The following is a 26291-nucleotide window of genomic DNA, read 5'->3' as shown; positions in this document are numbered from 1 at the left end:
ATTATTTTTACCTTGGGGATCCAACTGTTTAATTTGCAGAAAGCCGGAAACAATAGACCATGTATTTTTGCACTGTTGGGAAGGGGTTTATTTTTGGGATGTTTTGCAGCGAACCTTAAAGAAAGAATTTCCACTAGACCCGTATGGCATCCGGTACTTATGTGTTGAAAATGAGGATGGGGTGCCTTTTGACTTAATAATGCTTACAGGCCTCCACTGTATATGGCGCTCCAGAATGGCTGGCTACCATTGTGACAGAGACGCAAGACCTGCTAGAATTTATTTCCGCGAAAGCATGGACATGTTTCTCGCCATTCAGAAAGCCGCCGCGGAGCCTCCGGAGTGGCTCTCAAGGCTAGAGCCACTCTGTACTTTGAGTGAATTTTAAATTGACGAAGCCAGACTCATGCTGGCTGACCATGTATGGTGTGTACATAGCGTTTTTTGTCTTTTGTTGATAGTTTGTTTTGTGCAATTTTCTGTGTGAAAGCCAGGCAATAAAGAAAAAAAAAAAAAAAAAAATCGGCCATACCATGTTGAATACGCCGGTTCTCGTCCGATCACCGAAGCTAAGCAGCATTGGGCTCGGTCAGTACTTGGGAGGGAGACCACCTGGGAACACCGAGTGCTGATGGCATTTCTTTTGCATTTTTATTCGCCCTTCACGTTTTTTTTTTCTGTCATAGTTGCGCAGTGTCTCAGGCAACTATAGGAGGTGACGTTATTTTGTTATCGATAATACAATCTCATCGGCAACGTGTCCAACGTGTAGTACGTGCGGACGCGAAACTGTGGCAAAACTCGAAGCGAACCCGTGGCGTCTCGGCTGTCATTCTGACGTCTGCCGCGGCGGGTACACTGCAGATTAAACTCTAGCAAAGCCCCAAGATAGCTGGGAGGCCCAGTGTGCGCATAACACTGCGCAGAAGCGCACAATATGCGCCCACCGCACCATGCACCGCACCCACTGCCGGTCCATGTGTAAACAACACAGGCTCGCTCCCGCTGCTCTTTCCGTGCATGCCGCAGTGGTTTAGGTTCGCCAGAACGGCTGAGAAAAGCGCAGGGCAGGTAACTGCACGCTTGGCGGCTGTTGCCACGAGCGAGGGAAGTATCCATGCGCAGTTTTGCATCCTCGAGGGCCAAACACAGTACATAAAGACTCGGAAAGCACTGTCTCTCGCCATCGGCCATACCATGTTGAATACGCCGGTTCTCGTCCGATCACCGAAGCTAAGCAGCATTGGGCTCGGTCAGTACTTGGGAGGGAGACCACCTGGGAACACCGAGTGCTGATGGCATTTCTTTTGCATTTTTATTCGCCCTTCACGTTTTTTTTTTTTCTGTCATAGTTGCGCAGTGTCTCAGGCAACTATAGGAGGTGACGTTATTTTGTTATCGATAATACAATCTCATCGGCAACGTGTCCAACGTGTAGTACGTGCGGACGCGAAACTGTGGCAAAACTCGAAGCGAACCCGTGGCGTCTCGGCTGTCATTCTGACGTCTGCCGCGGCGGGTACACTGCAGATTAAACTCTAGCAAAGCCCCAAGATAGCTGGGAGGCCCAGTGTGCGCATAACACTGCGCAGAAGCGCACAATATGCGCCCACCGCACCATGCACCGCACCCACTGCCGGTCCATGTGTAAACAACACAGGCTCGCTCCCGCTGCTCTTTCCGTGCATGCCGCAGTGGTTTAGGTTCGCCAGAACGGCTGAGAAAAGCGCAGGGCAGGTAACTGCACGCTTGGCGGCTGTTGCCACGAGCGAGGGAAGTATCCATGCGCAGTTTTGCATCCTCGAGGGCCAAACACAGTACATAAAGACTCGGAAAGCACTGTCTCTCGCCATCGGCCATACCATGTTGAATACGCCGGTTCTCGTCCGATCACCGAAGCTAAGCAGCATTGGGCTCGGTCAGTACTTGGGAGGGAGACCACCTGGGAACACCGAGTGCTGATGGCATTTCTTTTGCATTTTTATTCGCCCTTCACGTTTTTTTTTTTCTGTCATAGTTGCGCAGTGTCTCAGGCAACTATAGGAGGTGACGTTATTTTGTTATCGATAATACAATCTCATCGGCAACGTGTCCAACGTGTAGTACGTGCGGACGCGAAACTGTGGCAAAACTCGAAGCGAACCCGTGGCGTCTCGGCTGTCATTCTGACGTCTGCCGCGGCGGGTACACTGCAGATTAAACTCTAGCAAAGCCCCAAGATAGCTGGGAGGCCCAGTGTGCGCATAACACTGCGCAGAAGCGCACAATATGCGCCCACCGCACCATGCACCGCACCCACTGCCGGTCCATGTGTAAACAACACAGGCTCGCTCCCGCTGCTCTTTCCGTGCATGCCGCAGTGGTTTAGGTTCGCCAGAACGGCTGAGAAAAGCGCAGGGCAGGTAACTGCACGCTTGGCGGCTGTTGCCACGAGCGAGGGAAGTATCCATGCGCAGTTTTGCATCCTCGAGGGCCAAACACAGTACATAAAGACTCGGAAAGCACTGTCTCTCGCCATCGGCCATACCATGTTGAATACGCCGGTTCTCGTCCGATCACCGAAGCTAAGCAGCATTGGGCTCGGTCAGTACTTGGGAGGGAGACCACCTGGGAACACCGAGTGCTGATGGCATTTCTTTTGCATTTTTATTCGCCCTTCACGTTTTTTTTTTCTGTCATAGTTGCGCAGTGTCTCAGGCAACTATAGGAGGTGACGTTATTTTGTTATCGATAATACAATCTCATCGGCAACGTGTCCAACGTGTAGTACGTGCGGACGCGAAACTGTGGCAAAACTCGAAGCGAACCCGTGGCGTCTCGGCTGTCATTCTGACGTCTGCCGCGGCGCGTACACTGCAGATTAAACTCTAGCAAAGCCCCAAGATAGCTGGGAGGCCCAGTGTGCGCATAACACTGCGCAGAAGCGCACAATATGCGCCCACCGCACCATGCACCGCACCCACTGCCGGTCCATGTGTAAACAACACAGGCTCGCTCCCGCTGCTCTTTCCGTGCATGCCGCAGTGGTTTAGGTTCGCCAGAACGGCTGAGAAAAGCGCAGGGCAGGTAACTGCACGCTTGGCGGCTGTTGCCACGAGCGAGGGAAGTATCCATGCGCAGTTTTGCATCCTCGAGGGCCAAACACAGTACATAAAGACTCGGAAAGCACTGTCTCTCGCCATCGGCCATACCATGTTGAATACGCCGGTTCTCGTCCGATCACCGAAGCTAAGCAGCATTGGGCTCGGTCAGTACTTGGGAGGGAGACCACCTGGGAACACCGAGTGCTGATGGCATTTCTTTTGCATTTTTATTCGCCCTTCACGTTTTTTTTTTTCTGTCATAGTTGCGCAGTGTCTCAGGCAACTATAGGAGGTGACGTTATTTTGTTATCGATAATACAATCTCATCGGCAACGTGTCCAACGTGTAGTACGTGCGGACGCGAAACTGTGGCAAAACTCGAAGCGAACCCGTGGCGTCTCGGCTGTCATTCTGACGTCTGCCGCGGCGGGTACACTGCAGATTAAACTCTAGCAAAGCCCCAAGATAGCTGGGAGGCCCAGTGTGCGCATAACACTGCGCAGAAGCGCACAATATGCGCCCACCGCACCATGCACCGCACCCACTGCCGGTCCATGTGTAAACAACACAGGCTCGCTCCCGCTGCTCTTTCCGTGCATGCCGCAGTGGTTTAGGTTCGCCAGAACGGCTGAGAAAAGCGCAGGGCAGGTAACTGCACGCTTGGCGGCTGTTGCCACGAGCGAGGGAAGTATCCATGCGCAGTTTTGCATCCTCGAGGGCCAAACACAGTACATAAAGACTCGGAAAGCACTGTCTCTCGCCATCGGCCATACCATGTTGAATACGCCGGTTCTCGTCCGATCACCGAAGCTAAGCAGCATTGGGCTCGGTCAGTACTTGGGAGGGAGACCACCTGGGAACACCGAGTGCTGATGGCATTTCTTTTGCATTTTTATTCGCCCTTCACGTTTTTTTTTTCTGTCATAGTTGCGCAGTGTCTCAGGCAACTATAGGAGGTGACGTTATTTTGTTATCGATAATACAATCTCATCGGCAACGTGTCCAACGTGTAGTACGTGCGGACGCGAAACTGTGGCAAAACTCGAAGCGAACCCGTGGCGTCTCGGCTGTCATTCTGACGTCTGCCGCGGCGGGTACACTGCAGATTAAACTCTAGCAAAGCCCCAAGATAGCTGGGAGGCCCAGTGTGCGCATAACACTGCGCAGAAGCGCACAATATGCGCCCACCGCACCATGCACCGCACCCACTGCCGGTCCATGTGTAAACAACACAGGCTCGCTCCCGCTGCTCTTTCCGTGCATGCCGCAGTGGTTTAGGTTCGCCAGAACGGCTGAGAAAAGCGCAGGGCAGGTAACTGCACGCTTGGCGGCTGTTGCCACGAGCGAGGGAAGTATCCATGCGCAGTTTTGCATCCTCGAGGGCCAAACACAGTACATAAAGACTCGGAAAGCACTGTCTCTCGCCATCGGCCATACCATGTTGAATACGCCGGTTCTCGTCCGATCACCGAAGCTAAGCAGCATTGGGCTCGGTCAGTACTTGGGAGGGAGACCACCTGGGAACACCGAGTGCTGATGGCATTTCTTTTGCATTTTTATTCGCCCTTCACGTTTTTTTTTTTTCTGTCATAGTTGCGCAGTGTCTCAGGCAACTATAGGAGGTGACGTTATTTTGTTATCGATAATACAATCTCATCGGCAACGTGTCCAACGTGTAGTACGTGCGGACGCGAAACTGTGGCAAAACTCGAAGCGAACCCGTGGCGTCTCGGCTGTCATTCTGACGTCTGCCGCGGCGGGTACACTGCAGATTAAACTCTAGCAAAGCCCCAAGATAGCTGGGAGGCCCAGTGTGCGCATAACACTGCGCAGAAGCGCACAATATGCGCCCACCGCACCATGCACCGCACCCACTGCCGGTCCATGTGTAAACAACACAGGCTCGCTCCCGCTGCTCTTTCCGTGCATGCCGCAGTGGTTTAGGTTCGCCAGAACGGCTGAGAAAAGCGCAGGGCAGGTAACTGCACGCTTGGCGGCTGTTGCCACGAGCGAGGGAAGTATCCATGCGCAGTTTTGCATCCTCGAGGGCCAAACACAGTACATAAAGACTCGGAAAGCACTGTCTCTCGCCATCGGCCATACCATGTTGAATACGCCGGTTCTCGTCCGATCACCGAAGCTAAGCAGCATTGGGCTCGGTCAGTACTTGGGAGGGAGACCACCTGGGAACACCGAGTGCTGATTCTTTCTTTTGCATTTTTATTCGCCCTTCACGTTTTTTTTTTTTTTCTGTCATAGTTGCGCAGTGTCTCAGGCAACTATAGGAGGTGACGTTATTTTGTTATCGATAATACAATCTCATCGGCAACGTGTCCAACGTGTAGTACGTGCGGACGCGAAACTGTGGCAAAACTCGAAGCGAACCCGTGGCGTCTCGGCTGTCATTCTGACGTCTGCCGCGGCGGGTACACTGCAGATTAAACTCTAGCAAAGCCCCAAGATAGCTGGGAGGCCCAGTGTGCGCATAACACTGCGCAGAAGCGCACAATATGCGCCCACCGCACCATGCACCGCACCCACTGCCGGTCCATGTGTAAACAACACAGGCTCGCTCCCGCTGCTCTTTCCGTGCATGCCGCAGTGGTTTAGGTTCGCCAGAACGGCTGAGAAAAGCGCAGGGCAGGTAACTGCACGCTTGGCGGCTGTTGCCACGAGCGAGGGAAGTATCCATGCGCAGTTTTGCATCCTCGAGGGCCAAACACAGTACATAAAGACTCGGAAAGCACTGTCTCTCGCCATCGGCCATACCATGTTGAAGGTTTTCAATTGCCAAATATCTGATACCGTGGGGATCAGGTAATGCTCTGGGGCCTCCATAGTATATGGCGCTCCAGAATGGCGGGGTATTACTGCGACTCTGACGCTAGACCAGCCCGTATGTATTTTCGGGAAAATGTACGTAGATTTGTGGAAGTGATGAAACTGCAAGCATGTGTACCCGATTGGCTACCCAGGATGGAAAATTTGACTCTGTTGAGAGAATTTTAAACTTGACATGGCCAGCCAGGAAGATCTGGCAGGTTGCTGGTTTTCAAAGTTTGGTGTCTGTATTTTTGTGTTGTTTTCTTGAAGGCAATAAAGAAAAAAAAATCGGCCATACCATGTTGAATACGCCGGTTCTCGTCCGATCACCGAAGCTAAGCAGCATTGGGCTCGGTCAGTACTTGGGAGGGAGACCACCTGGGAACACCGAGTGCTGATGGCATTTCTTTTGCATTTTTATTCGCCCTTCACGTTTTTTTTTTTTTCTGTCATAGTTGCGCAGTGTCTCAGGCAACTATAGGAGGTGACGTTATTTTGTTATCGATAATACAATCTCATCGGCAACGTGTCCAACGTGTAGTACGTGCGGACGCGAAACTGTGGCAAAACTCGAAGCGAACCCGTGGCGTCTCGGCTGTCATTCTGACGTCTGCCGCGGCGGGTACACTGCAGATTAAACTCTAGCAAAGCCCCAAGATAGCTGGGAGGCCCAGTGTGCGCATAACACTGCGCAGAAGCGCACAATATGCGCCCACCGCACCATGCACCGCACCCACTGCCGGTCCATGTGTAAACAACACAGGCTCGCTCCCGCTGCTCTTTCCGTGCATGCCGCAGTGGTTTAGGTTCGCCAGAACGGCTGAGAAAAGCGCAGGGCAGGTAACTGCACGCTTGGCGGCTGTTGCCACGAGCGAGGGAAGTATCCATGCGCAGTTTTGCATCCTCGAGGGCCAAACACAGTACATAAAGACTCGGAAAGCACTGTCTCTCGCCATCGGCCATACCATGTTGAATACGCCGGTTCTCGTCCGATCACCGAAGCTAAGCAGCATTGGGCTCGGTCAGTACTTGGGAGGGAGACCACCTGGGAACACCGAGTGCTGATGGCATTTCTTTTGCATTTTTATTCGCCCTTCACGTTTTTTTTTTCTGTCATAGTTGCGCAGTGTCTCAGGCAACTATAGGAGGTGACGTTATTTTGTTATCGATAATACAATCTCATCGGCAACGTGTCCAACGTGTAGTACGTGCGGACGCGAAACTGTGGCAAAACTCGAAGCGAACCCGTGGCGTCTCGGCTGTCATTCTGACGTCTGCCGCGGCGGGTACACTGCAGATTAAACTCTAGCAAAGCCCCAAGATAGCTGGGAGGCCCAGTGTGCGCATAACACTGCGCAGAAGCGCACAATATGCGCCCACCGCACCATGCACCGCACCCACTGCCGGTCCATGTGTAAACAACACAGGCTCGCTCCCGCTGCTCTTTCCGTGCATGCCGCAGTGGTTTAGGTTCGCCAGAACGGCTGAGAAAAGCGCAGGGCAGGTAACTGCACGCTTGGCGGCTGTTGCCACGAGCGAGGGAAGTATCCATGCGCAGTTTTGCATCCTCGAGGGCCAAACACAGTACATAAAGACTCGGAAAGCACTGTCTCTCGCCATCGGCCATACCATGTTGAATACGCCGGTTCTCGTCCGATCACCGAAGCTAAGCAGCATTGGGCTCGGTCAGTACTTGGGAGGGAGACCACCTGGGAACACCGAGTGCTGATGGCATTTCTTTTGCATTTTTATTCGCCCTTCACGTTTTTTTTTTTTCTGTCATAGTTGCGCAGTGTCTCAGGCAACTATAGGAGGTGACGTTATTTTGTTATCGATAATACAATCTCATCGGCAACGTGTCCAACGTGTAGTACGTGCGGACGCGAAACTGTGGCAAAACTCGAAGCGAACCCGTGGCGTCTCGGCTGTCATTCTGACGTCTGCCGCGGCGGGTACACTGCAGATTAAACTCTAGCAAAGCCCCAAGATAGCTGGGAGGCCCAGTGTGCGCATAACACTGCGCAGAAGCGCACAATATGCGCCCACCGCACCATGCACCGCACCCACTGCCGGTCCATGTGTAAACAACACAGGCTCGCTCCCGCTGCTCTTTCCGTGCATGCCGCAGTGGTTTAGGTTCGCCAGAACGGCTGAGAAAAGCGCAGGGCAGGTAACTGCACGCTTGGCGGCTGTTGCCACGAGCGAGGGAAGTATCCATGCGCAGTTTTGCATCCTCGAGGGCCAAACACAGTACATAAAGACTCGGAAAGCACTGTCTCTCGCCATCGGCCATACCATGTTGAATACGCCGGTTCTCGTCCGATCACCGAAGCTAAGCAGCATTGGGCTCGGTCAGTACTTGGGAGGGAGACCACCTGGGAACACCGAGTGCTGATGGCATTTCTTTTGCATTTTTATTCGCCCTTCACGTTTTTTTTTTTTCTGTCATAGTTGCGCAGTGTCTCAGGCAACTATAGGAGGTGACGTTATTTTGTTATCGATAATACAATCTCATCGGCAACGTGTCCAACGTGTAGTACGTGCGGACGCGAAACTGTGGCAAAACTCGAAGCGAACCCGTGGCGTCTCGGCTGTCATTCTGACGTCTGCCGCGGCGGGTACACTGCAGATTAAACTCTAGCAAAGCCCCAAGATAGCTGGGAGGCCCAGTGTGCGCATAACACTGCGCAGAAGCGCACAATATGCGCCCACCGCACCATGCACCGCGCCCACTGCCGGTCCATGTGTAAACAACACAGGCTCGCTCCCGCTGCTCTTTCCGTGCATGCCGCAGTGGTTTAGGTTCGCCAGAACGGCTGAGAAAAGCGCAGGGCAGGTAACTGCACGCTTGGCGGCTGTTGCCACGAGCGAGGGAAGTATCCATGCGCAGTTTTGCATCCTCGAGGGCCAAACACAGTACATAAAGACTCGGAAAGCACTGTCTCTCGCCATCGGCCATACCATGTTGAATACGCCGGTTCTCGTCCGATCACCGAAGCTAAGCAGCATTGGGCTCGGTCAGTACTTGGGAGGGAGACCACCTGGGAACACCGAGTGCTGATGGCATTTCTTTTGCATTTTTATTCGCCCTTCACGTTTTTTTTTTTCTGTCATAGTTGCGCAGTGTCTCAGGCAACTATAGGAGGTGACGTTATTTTGTTATCGATAATACAATCTCATCGGCAACGTGTCCAACGTGTAGTACGTGCGGACGCGAAACTGTGGCAAAACTCGAAGCGAACCCGTGGCGTCTCGGCTGTCATTCTGACGTCTGCCGCGGCGGGTACACTGCAGATTAAACTCTAGCAAAGCCCCAAGATAGCTGGGAGGCCCAGTGTGCGCATAACACTGCGCAGAAGCGCACAATATGCGCCCACCGCACCATGCACCGCACCCACTGCCGGTCCATGTGTAAACAACACAGGCTCGCTCCCGCTGCTCTTTCCGTGCATGCCGCAGTGGTTTAGGTTCGCCAGAACGGCTGAGAAAAGCGCAGGGCAGGTAACTGCACGCTTGGCGGCTGTTGCCACGAGCGAGGGAAGTATCCATGCGCAGTTTTGCATCCTCGAGGGCCAAACACAATACATAAAGACTCGGAAAGCACTGTCTCTCGCCATCGGCCATACCATGTTGAATACGCCGGTTCTCGTCCGATCACCGAAGCTAAGCAGCATTGGGCTCGGTCAGTACTTGGGAGGGAGACCACCTGGGAACACCGAGTGCTGATGGCATTTCTTTTGCATTTTTATTCGCCCTTCACGTTTTTTTTTTTCTGTCATAGTTGCGCAGTGTCTCAGGCAACTATAGGAGGTGACGTTATTTTGTTATCGATAATACAATCTCATCGGCAACGTGTCCAACGTGTAGTACGTGCGGACGCGAAACTGTGGCAAAACTCGAAGCGAACCCGTGGCGTCTCGGCTGTCATTCTGACGTCTGCCGCGGCGGGTACACTGCAGATTAAACTCTAGCAAAGCCCCAAGATAGCTGGGAGGCCCAGTGTGCGCATAACACTGCGCAGAAGCGCACAATATGCGCCCACCGCACCATGCACCGCACCCACTGCCGGTCCATGTGTAAACAACACAGGCTCGCTCCCGCTGCTCTTTCCGTGCATGCCGCAGTGGTTTAGGTTCGCCAGAACGGCTGAGAAAAGCGCAGGGCAGGTAACTGCACGCTTGGCGGCTGTTGCCACGAGCGAGGGAAGTATCCATGCGCAGTTTTGCATCCTCGAGGGCCAAACACAGTACATAAAGACTCGGAAAGCACTGTCTCTCGCCATCGGCCATACCATGTTGAATACGCCGGTTCTCGTCCGATCACCGAAGCTAAGCAGCATTGGGCTCGGTCAGTACTTGGGAGGGAGACCACCTGGGAACACCGAGTGCTGATGGCATTTCTTTTGCATTTTTATTCGCCCTTCACGTTTTTTTTTTCTGTCATAGTTGCGCAGTGTCTCAGGCAACTATAGGAGGTGACGTTATTTTGTTATCGATAATACAATCTCATCGGCAACGTGTCCAACGTGTAGTACGTGCGGACGCGAAACTGTGGCAAAACTCGAAGCGAACCCGTGGCGTCTCGGCTGTCATTCTGACGTCTGCCGCGGCGGGTACACTGCAGATTAAACTCTAGCAAAGCCCCAAGATAGCTGGGAGGCCCAGTGTGCGCATAACACTGCGCAGAAGCGCACAATATGCGCCCACCGCACCATGCACCGCACCCACTGCCGGTCCATGTGTAAACAACACAGGCTCGCTCCCGCTGCTCTTTCCGTGCATGCCGCAGTGGTTTAGGTTCGCCAGAACGGCTGAGAAAAGCGCAGGGCAGGTAACTGCACGCTTGGCGGCTGTTGCCACGAGCGAGGGAAGTATCCATGCGCAGTTTTGCATCCTCGAGGGCCAAACACAGTACATAAAGACTCGGAAAGCACTGTCTCTCGCCATCGGCCATACCATGTTGAATACGCCGGTTCTCGTCCGATCACCGAAGCTAAGCAGCATTGGGCTCGGTCAGTACTTGGGAGGGAGACCACCTGGGAACACCGAGTGCTAATGGCATTTCTTTTGCATTTTTATTCGCCCTTCACGTTTTTTTTTTTCTGTCATAGTTGCGCAGTGTCTCAGGCAACTATAGGAGGTGACGTTATTTTGTTATCGATAATACAATCTCATCGGCAACGTGTCCAACGTGTAGTACGTGCGGACGCGAAACTGTGGCAAAACTCGAAGCGAACCCGTGGCGTCTCGGCTGTCATTCTGACGTCTGCCGCGGCGGGTACACTGCAGATTAAACTCTAGCAAAGCCCCAAGATAGCTGGGAGGCCCAGTGTGCGCATAACACTGCGCAGAAGCGCACAATATGCGCCCACCGCACCATGCACCGCACCCACTGCCGGTCCATGTGTAAACAACACAGGCTCGCTCCCGCTGCTCTTTCCGTGCATGCCGCAGTGGTTTAGGTTCGCCAGAACGGCTGAGAAAAGCGCAGGGCAGGTAACTGCACGCTTGGCGGCTGTTGCCACGAGCGAGGGAAGTATCCATGCGCAGTTTTGCATCCTCGAGGGCCAAACACAGTACATAAAGACTCGGAAAGCACTGTCTCTCGCCATCGGCCATACCATGTTGAATACGCCGGTTCTCGTCCGATCACCGAAGCTAAGCAGCATTGGGCTCGGTCAGTACTTGGGAGGGAGACCACCTGGGAACACCGAGTGCTGATGGCATTTCTTTTGCATTTTTATTCGCCCTTCACGTTTTTTTTTTTCTGTCATAGTTGCGCAGTGTCTCAGGCAACTATAGGAGGTGACGTTATTTTGTTATCGATAATACAATCTCATCGGCAACGTGTCCAACGTGTAGTACGTGCGGACGCGAAACTGTGGCAAAACTCGAAGCGAACCCGTGGCGTCTCGGCTGTCATTCTGACGTCTGCCGCGGCGGGTACACTGCAGATTAAACTCTAGCAAAGCCCCAAGATAGCTGGGAGGCCCAGTGTGCGCATAACACTGCGCAGAAGCGCACAATATGCGCCCACCGCACCATGCACCGCACCCACTGCCGGTCCATGTGTAAACAACACAGGCTCGCTCCCGCTGCTCTTTCCGTGCATGCCGCAGTGGTTTAGGTTCGCCAGAACGGCTGAGAAAAGCGCAGGGCAGGTAACTGCACGCTTGGCGGCTGTTGCCACGAGCGAGGGAAGTATCCATGCGCAGTTTTGCATCCTCGAGGGCCAAACACAGTACATAAAGACTCGGAAAGCACTGTCTCTCGCCATCGGCCATACCATGTTGAATACGCCGGTTCTCGTCCGATCACCGAAGCTAAGCAGCATTGGGCTCGGTCAGTACTTGGGAGGGAGACCACCTGGGAACACCGAGTGCTGATGGCATTTCTTTTGCATTTTTATTCGCCCTTCACGTTTTTTTTTTTTTCTGTCATAGTTGCGCAGTGTCTCAGGCAACTATAGGAGGTGACGTTATTTTGTTATCGATAATACAATCTCATCGGCAACGTGTCCAACGTGTAGTACGTGCGGACGCGAAACTGTGGCAAAACTCGAAGCGAACCCGTGGCGTCTCGGCTGTCATTCTGACGTCTGCCGCGGCGGGTACACTGCAGATTAAACTCTAGCAAAGCCCCAAGATAGCTGGGAGGCCCAGTGTGCGCATAACACTGCGCAGAAGCGCACAATATGCGCCCACCGCACCATGCACCGCACCCACTGCCGGTCCATGTGTAAACAACACAGGCTCGCTCCCGCTGCTCTTTCCGTGCATGCCGCAGTGGTTTAGGTTCGCCAGAACGGCTGAGAAAAGCGCAGGGCAGGTAACTGCACGCTTGGCGGCTGTTGCCACGAGCGAGGGAAGTATCCATGCGCAGTTTTGCATCCTCGAGGGCCAAACACAGTACATAAAGACTCGGAAAGCACTGTCTCTCGCCATCGGCCATACCATGTTGAATACGCCGGTTCTCGTCCGATCACCGAAGCTAAGCAGCATTGGGCTCGGTCAGTACTTGGGAGGGAGACCACCTGGGAACACCGAGTGCTGATGGCATTTCTTTTGCATTTTTATTCGCCCTTCACGTTTTTTTTTTTCTGTCATAGTTGCGCAGTGTCTCAGGCAACTATAGGAGGTGACGTTATTTTGTTATCGATAATACAATCTCATCGGCAACGTGTCCAACGTGTAGTACGTGCGGACGCGAAACTGTGGCAAAACTCGAAGCGAACCCGTGGCGTCTCGGCTGTCATTCTGACGTCTGCCGCGGCGGGTACACTGCAGATTAAACTCTAGCAAAGCCCCAAGATAGCTGGGAGGCCCAGTGTGCGCATAACACTGCGCAGAAGCGCACAATATGCGCCCACCGCACCATGCACCGCACCCACTGCCGGTCCATGTGTAAACAACACAGGCTCGCTCCCGCTGCTCTTTCCGTGCATGCCGCAGTGGTTTAGGTTCGCCAGAACGGCTGAGAAAAGCGCAGGGCAGGTAACTGCACGCTTGGCGGCTGTTGCCACGAGCGAGGGAAGTATCCATGCGCAGTTTTGCATCCTCGAGGGCCAAACACAGTACATAAAGACTCGGAAAGCACTGTCTCTCGCCATCGGCCATACCATGTTGAATACGCCGGTTCTCGTCCGATCACCGAAGCTAAGCAGCATTGGGCTCGGTCAGTACTTGGGAGGGAGACCACCTGGGAACACCGAGTGCTGATGGCATTTCTTTTGCATTTTTATTCGCCCTTCACGTTTTTTTTTTTTTTCTGTCATAGTTGCGCAGTGTCTCAGGCAACTATAGGAGGTGACGTTATTTTGTTATCGATAATACAATCTCATCGGCAACGTGTCCAACGTGTAGTACGTGCGGACGCGAAACTGTGGCAAAACTCGAAGCGAACCCGTGGCGTCTCGGCTGTCATTCTGACGTCTGCCGCGGCGGGTACACTGCAGATTAAACTCTAGCAAAGCCCCAAGATAGCTGGGAGGCCCAGTGTGCGCATAACACTGCGCAGAAGCGCACAATATGCGCCCACCGCACCATGCACCGCACCCACTGCCGGTCCATGTGTAAACAACACAGGCTCGCTCCCGCTGCTCTTTCCGTGCATGCCGCAGTGGTTTAGGTTCGCCAGAACGGCTGAGAAAAGCGCAGGGCAGGTAACTGCACGCTTGGCGGCTGTTGCCACGAGCGAGGGAAGTATCCATGCGCAGTTTTGCATCCTCGAGGGCCAAACACAGTACATAAAGACTCGGAAAGCACTGTCTCTCGCCATCGGCCATACCATGTTGAATACGCCGGTTCTCGTCCGATCACCGAAGCTAAGCAGCATTGGGCTCGGTCAGTACTTGGGAGGGAGACCACCTGGGAACACCGAGTGCTGATGGCATTTCTTTTGCATTTTTATTCGCCCTTCACGTTTTTTTTTTTTCTGTCATAGTTGCGCAGTGTCTCAGGCAACTATAGGAGGTGACGTTATTTTGTTATCGATAATACAATCTCATCGGCAACGTGTCCAACGTGTAGTACGTGCGGACGCGAAACTGTGGCAAAACTCGAAGCGAACCCGTGGCGTCTCGGCTGTCATTCTGACGTCTGCCGCGGCGGGTACACTGCAGATTAAACTCTAGCAAAGCCCCAAGATAGCTGGGAGGCCCAGTGTGCGCATAACACTGCGCAGAAGCGCACAATATGCGCCCACCGCACCATGCACCGCACCCACTGCCGGTCCATGTGTAAACAACACAGGCTCGCTCCCGCTGCTCTTTCCGTGCATGCCGCAGTGGTTTAGGTTCGCCAGAACGGCTGAGAAAAGCGCAGGGCAGGTAACTGCACGCTTGGCGGCTGTTGCCACGAGCGAGGGAAGTATCCATGCGCAGTTTTGCATCCTGGAGGGCCAAACACAGTACATAAAGACTCGGAAAGCACTGTCTCTCGCCATCGGCCATACCATGTGAGATTCTGCTTCTGGCTGCCCTGCTAGACGGACGCAGAAATGGCTCGCTCCGGGCGAGGTGTCGCAACGGCCTTTGTTGGTCGGGATGAATCGGTGTCTGGACCACCTCCTGGTTATCGCTTTCTGCTACCGTCACTGCCGGCTGACGAAGGTATGCGTTTGTGTGTTTTCTTGCACGGTTATACCTCGAATCGTCCGTATCGAATAGAGGACTTTCGTCAACCATTAGAAGATGCCGGCGTCCTTAGGGATGTCAGCGTCATTGGCGCTTACCAGATGAGCCACCTCTGGCTCGTGAGGTTCCGCACCCAGGAGGCGAAGGACGCTGTACTTGCGGCCGGGGGCCTGAGTGTGAAAGGCGGTTACTGTGCCATTATTGATCCCTGTCGAAAGGAGATCAAGGTGAAGATTCACTGGGTGCCATTTCACATACCCAGTGAGACTCTACGGAAGGCCCTGAGCGAGTTTGGGGAAGTGATGGAAATTCAGCATGAGGAATGGTGTGTTCCAGGATTTGAATCGGCGGAGTCGACAACACGTGTCGCTCGAATGGTGCTTAAAGAGGGAGTCACGGCGGAGGAGCTACCGCATCTTTTCAAATTCTACGGGGGCTCCGTCCTTGTGGTTGTGCCCGGTAGGGCGCCTGTTTGTCTCCGATGTCGCAGACGCGGGCATATCCGCCGCGACTGCCAGACGCCCCGCTGCACTAAGTGCCGAGCCTTTGGTCATGTCCGTGAGGACTGCATACGTACGTACGCCAATGTGCTAGGGGCGGCCTCAGAGGACTGTGATGATAAACAGGATATCATGGACGTTGAGGAAGCTGAAACGGCGGCCCCTGATGACCGTCCAAAGAAGAGTGCGTCTGGGGAACAGGGAAGCGTCTCCAACGGAAACATGGAAACTTCGAGCAAGACGCCGAACGAACAACGAGCTTTGAGCAACGCGACTGAAACGCCGCCGATGAGTGACCAGGCGTCTGCCATGAACGCCGAAGCGGAGCCAGTCGAGGATGAAAGGGCATCACATGACACCTTCGGTCCGGCTAAGCGTGCCAAGACGGTGTTGCCGTCCCCTTCACAACCTTCCACCGAGGTCAGGTCGCAACGCCTTGAGCGCCAGTGGCTCAGACCCACCGGGGCCAAGGGGAAGTATGTGCCTGAGTGTCGTTCATCGTCCGCGTCTCCCGTGCGCAGCGCAAGGAGCGCTGATTAATCGCCCCTTCTCGGAGGGTAAGGCGTACGCCTGGTAAGGGACTTGTACCTTTTTGTGCTCAGGATTTTCAGCATGGCTTGTCTTCCGTCAAATTTAAAATGCGGCACGTTAAACGTGCGTGGACTAGCAGCTAGACGTAAACAATGTCAGCTAAGGCGCCTGCTCTATGAGAAAGACCTGGACATTCTTGCAGTACAAGAAACAAAGGTAGAGAGTGCGAGCGCGACAGACGCTATGGTTGCGCAGTTCAAGCCGCGATATAACGTGCGTGCTAGTCATGCAGTGGGGACATCAGCGGGCTGTGTTCTGTTAATTAAGAACAGTCTTAATATCGAGGAACAAGCAGTGGTGTATTGCACGAGGGGAAGGTTTGTGTTCTGTGATCTGTTGTACGGGGAGGAATATTTGAGAGTTATCTGTGTGTATGCTCCTACGAAACCCCGTGAACGACTTTTGTTTTTCCAGGAACTATGTGCGTATCTGGAATGCAATAGACTTGTCATTCTTTTAGGGGATTTCAATTGTGTTCTCAGTGCAGATGACCGATCAGGCTCAACAGTCACCGAAAGCGAAAGTGCTGTTTTCTTGAAAGAAAACATTGAAAAGTATTCACTTCAAGACGTAGCCCAGTTTGCAAAGGGCGGAATGAGGCGTCATTATACACATTTTCAAGGGTGTAGTCATGCTAGGCTAGATAGAGCTTACGTTTCCCTTGACCTGGCGGCAATTTGCGATAACTACATCGTCGAACCGGTTACGTTTAGCGATCACTGTTGTGTCATATTTACCATTGGCAGGAATGTGACACCTCAAGCGAAATTCAGCTGGGACTTGTGGAAACTGAATGCAAAGTTACTAAAGGACGATTCGTTTGTTTTAGAAACAAAGAACGTGTTAGAAGAAGTTCGGTTGAATTATGGAAAAAGTTGGGCAGAAAAGTGGGAGGAATTCAAAATTGATGTCAAAATGAGGGCTATTGAAAGGTCCGTAGAAATCAAGCACGCTGAGAAAGCGAAACAGAAGAACCTAAAACAGATGTTGAAAGAATTAATTACAGAGGAAAATAGAGCTCCGGGACTATACAGTGACCTTATCAGCGAAGTTAAAGCAAAGCTTGAGGTTATCGATGCGACATTGTTTCAGGGAGCTGCAATTCGTGCACGAGCAGATCGCTTGCTGGCAGATGATATGCCCAGTAGGCGAAATTTGACGACAGAAAAAAGATACGCTAGAAGAAAAGATATCGTAGAAATTGAAAACAAAGGCATTCTGACAGACAATCCCAAGGCGATAAGGGAGGCTTTCAGTGAGCATTACCGTGATTTGTTCGCTTCCAAATCGGCAGATGTACAGGCCTTTCAGGATGAATTTTTAAGTCTGTTACCCCGACTGACCAGTGAAGACACTGACATCCTGTCTGCCGACTTATCAACAGCGGAATTGGAATGCGCTATTGATGAGCTTCACTTGGGGAAATCGCCAGGTACTGACGGGATAACAGCAGAATTTTATAAGGCGTTCAAACGTGAAACTGCTCTCATTTTGCAACGCGTTTATGAAGAGTCATATAGAACTGGTATTTTACCACCGTCGTTTTCTCGTGCACATACAGTACTTATACCGAAAACTGACAATCCTGCTCAGCTTAAGCAAGTTACAGGTTATCGGCCGATAACGCTTACTAATGTTGATTATAAAATTTTTATGAAAGTATTAGCCAAACGTTTACAATCAGTTATGGACATCTTGGTTGGCCCCCACCAGACATGTGGAATTCAAGGGCGGACCATCTTCACGAATGTTCATGTCACTCGGAGTATACTGGAATGCTGTGACGCTGACTTTAGGCGAGTCGCAATGTTGCAAATTGATTTAGAGAAGGCATTTGACCGTGTATGTCATGACATTCTTTTTAAAATCCTTGAACATGTCTGTGTTGGAGAAGTTATTTTAAAAGGGGTTAAAATGGCCTATAGCAACTGCACCACGAATCTGGTTGTTAACCGAGAGCTCACAGACAGAATTGCCGTTAGAGCATCCGTGCGGCAAGGCTGCCCAATGTCACCGCTACTTTTCGCTCTGTACCTGGAGCCACTTTGCCGAAATGTAATAAATAACAGCTGTATTCGTGGTTTCGAACTGGAAGCATGTGAAATTAAAGTATTGGCTTATGCCGATGATGTGGCAGTTTTCTGTAGTGACCACAGCAGCATAGAACATGCGATGTCGGTTGTTCGTAGATTTTGTGATGTAACCAATAGCGTTGTTAACCTGGACAAGTGTGCGGGCCTTTGGCATGGGAATTGGGCATCAGCGCCTTTGTTTCATGCAAGTGTAAAATGGTCACATGTTCCTTCCAAATACCTAGGTGTACCTCTTGACAAGTATCGAGATAACGATGACTTTTGGAAGGAGAAAATTCAAGAACTCTCCACGCGTGCACAGAAATGGTCGGGGAAGGAACTGTCTGTATTCACGCGCGCAAACATATGCAATGTATATCTGGTTTCAAAAGTGTGCTATTTGTTGCAGGTCCTTTCATGCTCTCGACTTAGCATTCAAAAGTTTCATCGTCTCTTCGCAGTTTTTGTTTGGCAGTCCTCATGGGAGAGGACTAAACGTGATAATTTATTTCTGCGTTTGAGAAAAGGGGGTCTTTCCTTGCCACACTTGTACCTGAGGCAGGTGGTGTCAAGATTTCTGTTTCTTCGAGATCAACGCGACCCTTTCCTGCGGACATTTATTCAAGTGAGGCTTTCTTCGGCTTTGCCAAACTATGTTATTTCCAGTGTGGACGGGATGAGATACAGTGCAAGTAGGTTTTTGAAAGAAGTGGTCTCTGCTTTCCGGTTTCTGAATGCGCGCTTCAGTTTGGAATATCTTTCTAATGTCACGCGTAAGAAATTGTTAAAAGATTTGCTCGACTCTGTCTTCCCAGAGCCAATCTATCGATCTATGTATAGTGGAGGCCAAGCAGGAAATGTTTTAAAAAGAGTACGAAAAATGTTGGTGCCAGCGGGTGTGAAGACGTTCTTCTTCAAGTTACACACTGGGACGTTGCTGGTTAAAACATGGATGGAGGAAAAGGGATTGTTTCTACCATGGGGTGCTGACTGCTTGTTGTGTCGCAAACCAGAGTCAATAGAACACGTTTTTATTGATTGCTGGGATGCGCTGCTCTTTTGGGACGTGCTCCAGCGTACAATAAAGAAAGACTTACCCCTAACGCCGTATGGGATACGATTCCTGGACATAGAGCCGGATCTTTATAAATATGATGTAATTTTCCTGCTTGGCCTGCACAGTATTTGGCGAAGCAGGATGGCTGTACGACACTGTGATGAAGATGCGCGTTCTGTCCGCGATTACTTCAAAGAAAACATATTTAAGCTACGTGAAGTGTACAAGGAGCTATGTTTTGGAGATGAAGTTATCGAGTTGATGGGAGAGTTGTGTTCCCTGAGACAGTTTTGATTTTCTCACGCGAGTGAAACACATGTCCGTTCTTGTTGTTTGAGTGTGCAGCGCAGAACATCTGTTTATGATCTGTTGTAATCTGTCAAAACAGGTAATAAAGACAAAAAAAAAAAAATCGGCCATACCATGTTGAATACGCCGGTTCTCGTCCGATCACCGAAGCTAAGCAGCATTGGGCTCGGTCAGTACTTGGGAGGGAGACCACCTGGGAACACCGAGTGCTGATGGCATTTCTTTTGCATTTTTATTCGCCCTTCACGTTTTTTTTTTTTCTGTCATAGTTGCGCAGTGTCTCAGGCAACTATAGGAGGTGACGTTATTTTGTTATCGATAATACAATCTCATCGGCAACGTGTCCAACGTGTAGTACGTGCGGACGCGAAACTGTGGCAAAACTCGAAGCGAACCCGTGGCGTCTCGGCTGTCATTCTGACGTCTGCCGCGGCGGGTACACTGCAGATTAAACTCTAGCAAAGCCCCAAGATAGCTGGGAGGCCCAGTGTGCGCATAACACTGCGCAGAAGCGCACAATATGCGCCCACCGCACCATGCACCGCACCCACTGCCGGTCCATGTGTAAACAACACAGGCTCGCTCCCGCTGCTCTTTCCGTGCATGCCGCAGTGGTTTAGGTTCGCCAGAACGGCTGAGAAAAGCGCAGGGCAGGTAACTGCACGCTTGGCGGCTGTTGCCACGAGCGAGGGAAGTATCCATGCGCAGTTTTGCATCCTCGAGGGCCAAACACAGTACATAAAGACTCGGAAAGCACTGTCTCTCGCCATCGGCCATACCATGTTGAATACGCCGGTTCTCGTCCGATCACCGAAGCTAAGCAGCATTGGGCTCGGTCAGTACTTGGGAGGGAGACCACCTGGGAACACCGAGTGCTGATGGCATTTCTTTTGCATTTTTATTCGCCCTTCACGTTTTTTTTTTTTCTGTCATAGTTGCGCAGTGTCTCAGGCAACTATAGGAGGTGACGTTATTTTGTTATCGATAATACAATCTCATCGGCAACGTGTCCAACGTGTAGTACGTGCGGACGCGAAACTGTGGCAAAACTCGAAGCGAACCCGTGGCGTCTCGGCTGTCATTCTGACGTCTGCCGCGGCGGGTACACTGCAGATTAAACTCTAGCAAAGCCCCAAGATAGCTGGGAGGCCCAGTGTGCGCATAACACTGCGCAGAAGCGCACAATATGCGCCCACCGCACCATGCACCGCACCCACTGCCGGTCCATGTGTAAACAACACAGGCTCGCTCCCGCTGCTCTTTCCGTGCATGCCGCAGTGGTTTAGGTTCGCCAGAACGGCTGAGAAAAGCGCAGGGCAGGTAACTGCACGCTTGGCGGCTGTTGCCACGAGCGAGGGAAGTATCCATGCGCAGTTTTGCATCCTCGAGGGCCAAACACAGTACATAAAGACTCGGAAAGCACTGTCTCTCGCCATCGGCCATACCATGTTGAATACGCCGGTTCTCGTCCGATCACCGAAGCTAAGCAGCATTGGGCTCGGTCAGTACTTGGGAGGGAGACCACCTGGGAACACCGAGTGCTGATGGCATTTCTTTTGCATTTTTATTCGCCCTTCACGTTTTTTTTTTTTCTGTCATAGTTGCGCAGTGTCTCAGGCAACTATAGGAGGTGACGTTATTTTGTTATCGATAATACAATCTCATCGGCAACGTGTCCAACGTGTAGTACGTGCGGACGCGAAACTGTGGCAAAACTCGAAGCGAACCCGTGGCGTCTCGGCTGTCATTCTGACGTCTGCCGCGGCGGGTACACTGCAGATTAAACTCTAGCAAAGCCCCAAGATAGCTGGGAGGCCCAGTGTGCGCATAACACTGCGCAGAAGCGCACAATATGCGCCCACCGCACCATGCACCGCACCCACTGCCGGTCCATGTGTAAACAACACAGGCTCGCTCCCGCTGCTCTTTCCGTGCATGCCGCAGTGGTTTAGGTTCGCCAGAACGGCTGAGAAAAGCGCAGGGCAGGTAACTGCACGCTTGGCGGCTGTTGCCACGAGCGAGGGAAGTATCCATGCGCAGTTTTGCATCCTCGAGGGCCAAACACAGTACATAAAGACTCGGAAAGCACTGTCTCTCGCCATCGGCCATACCATGTTGAATACGCCGGTTCTCGTCCGATCACCGAAGCTAAGCAGCATTGGGCTCGGTCAGTACTTGGGAGGGAGACCACCTGGGAACACCGAGTGCTGATGGCATTTCTTTTGCATTTTTATTCGCCCTTCACGTTTTTTTTTTTTTCTGTCATAGTTGCGCAGTGTCTCAGGCAACTATAGGAGGTGACGTTATTTTGTTATCGATAATACAATCTCATCGGCAACGTGTCCAACGTGTAGTACGTGCGGACGCGAAACTGTGGCAAAACTCGAAGCGAACCCGTGGCGTCTCGGCTGTCATTCTGACGTCTGCCGCGGCGGGTACACTGCAGATTAAACTCTAGCAAAGCCCCAAGATAGCTGGGAGGCCCAGTGTGCGCATAACACTGCGCAGAAGCGCACAATATGCGCCCACCGCACCATGCACCGCACCCACTGCCGGTCCATGTGTAAACAACACAGGCTCGCTCCCGCTGCTCTTTCCGTGCATGCCGCAGTGGTTTAGGTTCGCCAGAACGGCTGAGAAAAGCGCAGGGCAGGTAACTGCACGCTTGGCGGCTGTTGCCACGAGCGAGGGAAGTATCCATGCGCAGTTTTGCATCCTGGAGGGCCAAACACAGTACATAAAGACTCGGAAAGCACTGTCTCTCGCCATCGGCCATACCATGTGAGATTCTGCTTCTGGCTGCCCTGCTAGACGGACGCAGAAATGGCTCGCTCCGGGCGAGGTGTCGCAACGGCCTTTGTTGGTCGGGATGAATCGGTGTCTGGACCACCTCCTGGTTATCGCTTTCTGCTACCGTCACTGCCGGCTGACGAAGGTATGCGTTTGTGTGTTTTCTTGCACGGTTATACCTCGAATCGTCCGTATCGAATAGAGGACTTTCGTCAACCATTAGAAGATGCCGGCGTCCTTAGGGATGTCAGCGTCATTGGCGCTTACCAGATGAGCCACCTCTGGCTCGTGAGGTTCCGCACCCAGGAGGCGAAGGACGCTGTACTTGCGGCCGGGGGCCTGAGTGTGAAAGGCGGTTACTGTGCCATTATTGATCCCTGTCGAAAGGAGATCAAGGTGAAGATTCACTGGGTGCCATTTCACATACCCAGTGAGACTCTACGGAAGGCCCTGAGCGAGTTTGGGGAAGTGATGGAAATTCAGCATGAGGAATGGTGTGTTCCAGGATTTGAATCGGCGGAGTCGACAACACGTGTCGCTCGAATGGTGCTTAAAGAGGGAGTCACGGCGGAGGAGCTACCGCATCTTTTCAAATTCTACGGGGGCTCCGTCCTTGTGGTTGTGCCCGGTAGGGCGCCTGTTTGTCTCCGATGTCGCAGACGCGGGCATATCCGCCGCGACTGCCAGACGCCCCGCTGCACTAAGTGCCGAGCCTTTGGTCATGTCCGTGAGGACTGCATACGTACGTACGCCAATGTGCTAGGGGCGGCCTCAGAGGACTGTGATGATAAACAGGATATCATGGACGTTGAGGAAGCTGAAACGGCGGCCCCTGATGACCGTCCAAAGAAGAGTGCGTCTGGGGAACAGGGAAGCGTCTCCAACGGAAACATGGAAACTTCGAGCAAGACGCCGAACGAACAACGAGCTTTGAGCAACGCGACTGAAACGCCGCCGATGAGTGACCAGGCGTCTGCCATGAACGCCGAAGCGGAGCCAGTCGAGGATGAAAGGGCATCACATGACACCTTCGGTCCGGCTAAGCGTGCCAAGACGGTGTTGCCGTCCCCTTCACAACCTTCCACCGAGGTCAGGTCGCAACGCCTTGAGCGCCAGTGGCTCAGACCCACCGGGGCCAAGGGGAAGTATGTGCCTGAGTGTCGTTCATCGTCCGCGTCTCCCGTGCGCAGCGCAAGGAGCGCTGATTAATCGCCCCTTCTCGGAGGGTAAGGCGTACGCCTGGTAAGGGACTTGTACCTTTTTGTGCTCAGGATTTTCAGCATGGCTTGTCTTCCGTCAAATTTAAAATGCGGCACGTTAAACGTGCGTGGACTAGCAGCTAGACGTAAACAATGTCAGCTAAGGCGCCTGCTCTATGAGAAAGACCTGGACATTCTTGCAGTACAAGAAACAAAGGTAGAGAGTGCGAGCGCGACAGACGCTATGGTTGCGCAGTTCAAGCCGCGATATAACGTGCGTGCTAGTCATGCAGTGGGGACATCAGCGGGCTGTGTTCTGTTAATTAAGAACAGTCTTAATATCGAGGAACAAGCAGTGGTGTATTGCACGAGGGGAAGGTTTGTGTTCTGTGATCTGTTGTACGGGGAGGAATATTTGAGAGTTATCTGTGTGTATGCTCCTACGAAACCCCGTGAACGACTTTTGTTTTTCCAGGAACTATGTGCGTATCTGGAATGCAATAGACTTGTCATTCTTTTAGGGGATTTCAATTGTGTTCTCAGTGCAGATGACCGATCAGGCTCAACAGTCACCGAAAGCGAAAGTGCTGTTTTCTTGAAAGAAAACATTGAAAAGTATTCACTTCAAGACGTAGCCCAGTTTGCAAAGGGCGGAATGAGGCGTCATTATACACATTTTCAAGGGTGTAGTCATGCTAGGCTAGATAGAGCTTACGTTTCCCTTGACCTGGCGGCAATTTGCGATAACTACATCGTCGAACCGGTTACGTTTAGCGATCACTGTTGTGTCATATTTACCATTGGCAGGAATGTGACACCTCAAGCGAAATTCAGCTGGGACTTGTGGAAACTGAATGCAAAGTTACTAAAGGACGATTCGTTTGTTTTAGAAACAAAGAACGTGTTAGAAGAAGTTCGGTTGAATTATGGAAAAAGTTGGGCAGAAAAGTGGGAGGAATTCAAAATTGATGTCAAAATGAGGGCTATTGAAAGGTCCGTAGAAATCAAGCACGCTGAGAAAGCGAAACAGAAGAACCTAAAACAGATGTTGAAAGAATTAATTACAGAGGAAAATAGAGCTCCGGGACTATACAGTGACCTTATCAGCGAAGTTAAAGCAAAGCTTGAGGTTATCGATGCGACATTGTTTCAGGGAGCTGCAATTCGTGCACGAGCAGATCGCTTGCTGGCAGATGATATGCCCAGTAGGCGAAATTTGACGACAGAAAAAAGATACGCTAGAAGAAAAGATATCGTAGAAATTGAAAACAAAGGCATTCTGACAGACAATCCCAAGGCGATAAGGGAGGCTTTCAGTGAGCATTACCGTGATTTGTTCGCTTCCAAATCGGCAGATGTACAGGCCTTTCAGGATGAATTTTTAAGTCTGTTACCCCGACTGACCAGTGAAGACACTGACATCCTGTCTGCCGACTTATCAACAGCGGAATTGGAATGCGCTATTGATGAGCTTCACTTGGGGAAATCGCCAGGTACTGACGGGATAACAGCAGAATTTTATAAGGCGTTCAAACGTGAAACTGCTCTCATTTTGCAACGCGTTTATGAAGAGTCATATAGAACTGGTATTTTACCACCGTCGTTTTCTCGTGCACATACAGTACTTATACCGAAAACTGACAATCCTGCTCAGCTTAAGCAAGTTACAGGTTATCGGCCGATAACGCTTACTAATGTTGATTATAAAATTTTTATGAAAGTATTAGCCAAACGTTTACAATCAGTTATCGACATCTTGGTTGGCCCCCACCAGACATGTGGAATTCAAGGGCGGACCATCTTCACGAATGTTCATGTCACTCGGAGTATACTGGAATGCTGTGACGCTGACTTTAGGCGAGTCGCAATGTTGCAAATTGATTTAGAGAAGGCATTTGACCGTGTATGTCATGACATTCTTTTTAAAATCCTTGAACATGTCTGTGTTGGAGAAGTTATTTTAAAAGGGGTTAAAATGGCCTATAGCAACTGCACCACGAATCTGGTTGTTAACCGAGAGCTCACAGACAGAATTGCCGTTAGAGCATCCGTGCGGCAAGGCTGCCCAATGTCACCGCTACTTTTCGCTCTGTACCTGGAGCCACTTTGCCGAAATGTAATAAATAACAGCTGTATTCGTGGTTTCGAACTGGAAGCATGTGAAATTAAAGTATTGGCTTATGCCGATGATGTGGCAGTTTTCTGTAGTGACCACAGCAGCATAGAACATGCGATGTCGGTTGTTCGTAGATTTTGTGATGTAACCAATAGCGTTGTTAACCTGGACAAGTGTGCGGGCCTTTGGCATGGGAATTGGGCATCAGCGCCTTTGTTTCATGCAAGTGTAAAATGGTCACATGTTCCTTCCAAATACCTAGGTGTACCTCTTGACAAGTATCGAGATAACGATGACTTTTGGAAGGAGAAAATTCAAGAACTCTCCACGCGTGCACAGAAATGGTCGGGGAAGGAACTGTCTGTATTCACGCGCGCAAACATATGCAATGTATATCTGGTTTCAAAATTGTGCTATTTGTTGCAGGTCCTTTCATGCTCTCGACTTAGCATTCAAAAGTTTCATCGTCTCTTCGCAGTTTTTGTTTGGCAGTCCTCATGGGAGAGGACTAAACGTGATAATTTATTTCTGCGTTTGAGAAAAGGGGGTCTTTCCTTGCCACACTTGTACCTGAGGCAGGTGGTGTCAAGATTTCTGTTTCTTCGAGATCAACGCGACC

The 26291-nt window shown here is 51.5% G+C and overlaps 2 protein-coding genes, 21 non-coding genes and 4 pseudogenes across 23 annotated transcripts; all 27 read left to right on the top strand.

The window, feature by feature from the left end:
* The first annotated feature begins 518 nt into the window (after positions 1–518).
* Positions 519–637, top strand: LOC149369120 (5S ribosomal RNA; annotated as a pseudogene).
* A 545-nt stretch (positions 638–1182) lies between these two features.
* LOC149369119 (5S ribosomal RNA) lies at positions 1183–1301 on the top strand. Its single transcript, XR_016287390.1, has one exon. It is a non-coding gene; the product is annotated as a 5S ribosomal RNA (ribosomal RNA).
* Positions 1302–1848: 547 nt separating this feature from the next.
* Positions 1849–1967, top strand: LOC149369118 (5S ribosomal RNA). The gene has a single exon (XR_016287389.1). It is a non-coding gene; the product is annotated as a 5S ribosomal RNA (ribosomal RNA).
* A 546-nt stretch (positions 1968–2513) lies between these two features.
* On the top strand, positions 2514–2632 carry LOC149369117 (5S ribosomal RNA). The gene has a single exon (XR_016287387.1). It is a non-coding gene; the product is annotated as a 5S ribosomal RNA (ribosomal RNA).
* A 545-nt stretch (positions 2633–3177) lies between these two features.
* Positions 3178–3296, top strand: LOC149369116 (5S ribosomal RNA). The gene has a single exon (XR_016287386.1). It is a non-coding gene; the product is annotated as a 5S ribosomal RNA (ribosomal RNA).
* A 546-nt stretch (positions 3297–3842) lies between these two features.
* LOC149369115 (5S ribosomal RNA) lies at positions 3843–3961 on the top strand. The gene has a single exon (XR_016287385.1). It is a non-coding gene; the product is annotated as a 5S ribosomal RNA (ribosomal RNA).
* A 545-nt stretch (positions 3962–4506) lies between these two features.
* Positions 4507–4625, top strand: LOC149369114 (5S ribosomal RNA). The gene has a single exon (XR_016287384.1). It is a non-coding gene; the product is annotated as a 5S ribosomal RNA (ribosomal RNA).
* Positions 4626–5172: 547 nt separating this feature from the next.
* LOC149369113 (5S ribosomal RNA) lies at positions 5173–5291 on the top strand (annotated as a pseudogene).
* Positions 5292–6190: 899 nt separating this feature from the next.
* LOC149369112 (5S ribosomal RNA) lies at positions 6191–6309 on the top strand (annotated as a pseudogene).
* A 548-nt stretch (positions 6310–6857) lies between these two features.
* On the top strand, positions 6858–6976 carry LOC149369111 (5S ribosomal RNA). The gene has a single exon (XR_016287383.1). It is a non-coding gene; the product is annotated as a 5S ribosomal RNA (ribosomal RNA).
* A 545-nt stretch (positions 6977–7521) lies between these two features.
* On the top strand, positions 7522–7640 carry LOC149369110 (5S ribosomal RNA). The gene has a single exon (XR_016287382.1). It is a non-coding gene; the product is annotated as a 5S ribosomal RNA (ribosomal RNA).
* A 547-nt stretch (positions 7641–8187) lies between these two features.
* On the top strand, positions 8188–8306 carry LOC149369109 (5S ribosomal RNA). The gene has a single exon (XR_016287381.1). It is a non-coding gene; the product is annotated as a 5S ribosomal RNA (ribosomal RNA).
* A 547-nt stretch (positions 8307–8853) lies between these two features.
* LOC149369108 (5S ribosomal RNA) lies at positions 8854–8972 on the top strand. The gene has a single exon (XR_016287379.1). It is a non-coding gene; the product is annotated as a 5S ribosomal RNA (ribosomal RNA).
* A 546-nt stretch (positions 8973–9518) lies between these two features.
* LOC149369107 (5S ribosomal RNA) lies at positions 9519–9637 on the top strand. The gene has a single exon (XR_016287378.1). It is a non-coding gene; the product is annotated as a 5S ribosomal RNA (ribosomal RNA).
* Positions 9638–10183: 546 nt separating this feature from the next.
* On the top strand, positions 10184–10302 carry LOC149369106 (5S ribosomal RNA). The gene has a single exon (XR_016287377.1). It is a non-coding gene; the product is annotated as a 5S ribosomal RNA (ribosomal RNA).
* A 545-nt stretch (positions 10303–10847) lies between these two features.
* On the top strand, positions 10848–10966 carry LOC149369105 (5S ribosomal RNA). Its single transcript, XR_016287712.1, has one exon. It is a non-coding gene; the product is annotated as a 5S ribosomal RNA (ribosomal RNA).
* Positions 10967–11512: 546 nt separating this feature from the next.
* On the top strand, positions 11513–11631 carry LOC149369104 (5S ribosomal RNA). The gene has a single exon (XR_016287376.1). It is a non-coding gene; the product is annotated as a 5S ribosomal RNA (ribosomal RNA).
* A 546-nt stretch (positions 11632–12177) lies between these two features.
* Positions 12178–12296, top strand: LOC149369103 (5S ribosomal RNA). Its single transcript, XR_016287375.1, has one exon. It is a non-coding gene; the product is annotated as a 5S ribosomal RNA (ribosomal RNA).
* A 548-nt stretch (positions 12297–12844) lies between these two features.
* Positions 12845–12963, top strand: LOC149369102 (5S ribosomal RNA). Its single transcript, XR_016287374.1, has one exon. It is a non-coding gene; the product is annotated as a 5S ribosomal RNA (ribosomal RNA).
* Positions 12964–13509: 546 nt separating this feature from the next.
* LOC149369101 (5S ribosomal RNA) lies at positions 13510–13628 on the top strand. The gene has a single exon (XR_016287373.1). It is a non-coding gene; the product is annotated as a 5S ribosomal RNA (ribosomal RNA).
* A 549-nt stretch (positions 13629–14177) lies between these two features.
* Positions 14178–14296, top strand: LOC149369100 (5S ribosomal RNA). Its single transcript, XR_016287372.1, has one exon. It is a non-coding gene; the product is annotated as a 5S ribosomal RNA (ribosomal RNA).
* Positions 14297–14866: 570 nt separating this feature from the next.
* Positions 14867–16874, top strand: LOC149369099 (uncharacterized). Its single transcript, XM_089558282.1, has one exon. The coding sequence runs from the start codon at positions 14903–14905 to the stop codon at positions 16076–16078; it is 1176 nt and encodes a 391-aa protein (XP_089414408.1). The 5' UTR covers positions 14867–14902; the 3' UTR covers positions 16079–16874.
* A 2792-nt stretch (positions 16875–19666) lies between these two features.
* LOC149369098 (5S ribosomal RNA) lies at positions 19667–19785 on the top strand (annotated as a pseudogene).
* Positions 19786–20332: 547 nt separating this feature from the next.
* Positions 20333–20451, top strand: LOC149369097 (5S ribosomal RNA). The gene has a single exon (XR_016287371.1). It is a non-coding gene; the product is annotated as a 5S ribosomal RNA (ribosomal RNA).
* Positions 20452–20998: 547 nt separating this feature from the next.
* LOC149369096 (5S ribosomal RNA) lies at positions 20999–21117 on the top strand. Its single transcript, XR_016287370.1, has one exon. It is a non-coding gene; the product is annotated as a 5S ribosomal RNA (ribosomal RNA).
* A 547-nt stretch (positions 21118–21664) lies between these two features.
* Positions 21665–21783, top strand: LOC149369095 (5S ribosomal RNA). Its single transcript, XR_016287368.1, has one exon. It is a non-coding gene; the product is annotated as a 5S ribosomal RNA (ribosomal RNA).
* Positions 21784–22354: 571 nt separating this feature from the next.
* LOC149369094 (uncharacterized) lies at positions 22355–24362 on the top strand. The gene has a single exon (XM_089558270.1). It carries the CDS (start codon positions 22391–22393, stop codon positions 23564–23566), a length of 1176 nt encoding a protein of 391 aa, XP_089414396.1. The 5' UTR covers positions 22355–22390; the 3' UTR covers positions 23567–24362.
* Positions 24363–26291: the final 1929 nt, after the last annotated feature.

This window comes from Amblyomma mixtum, chromosome 1, assembly GCF_055824585.1.
Source record: "Amblyomma mixtum isolate Tamu chromosome 1, ASM5582458v1, whole genome shotgun sequence".
NCBI lineage: Eukaryota > Metazoa > Arthropoda > Arachnida > Ixodida > Ixodidae > Amblyomma > Amblyomma mixtum.
Note: the sequence above shows the minus strand (reverse complement) of the source record. Positions and strands in the feature narration are given on the sequence as shown.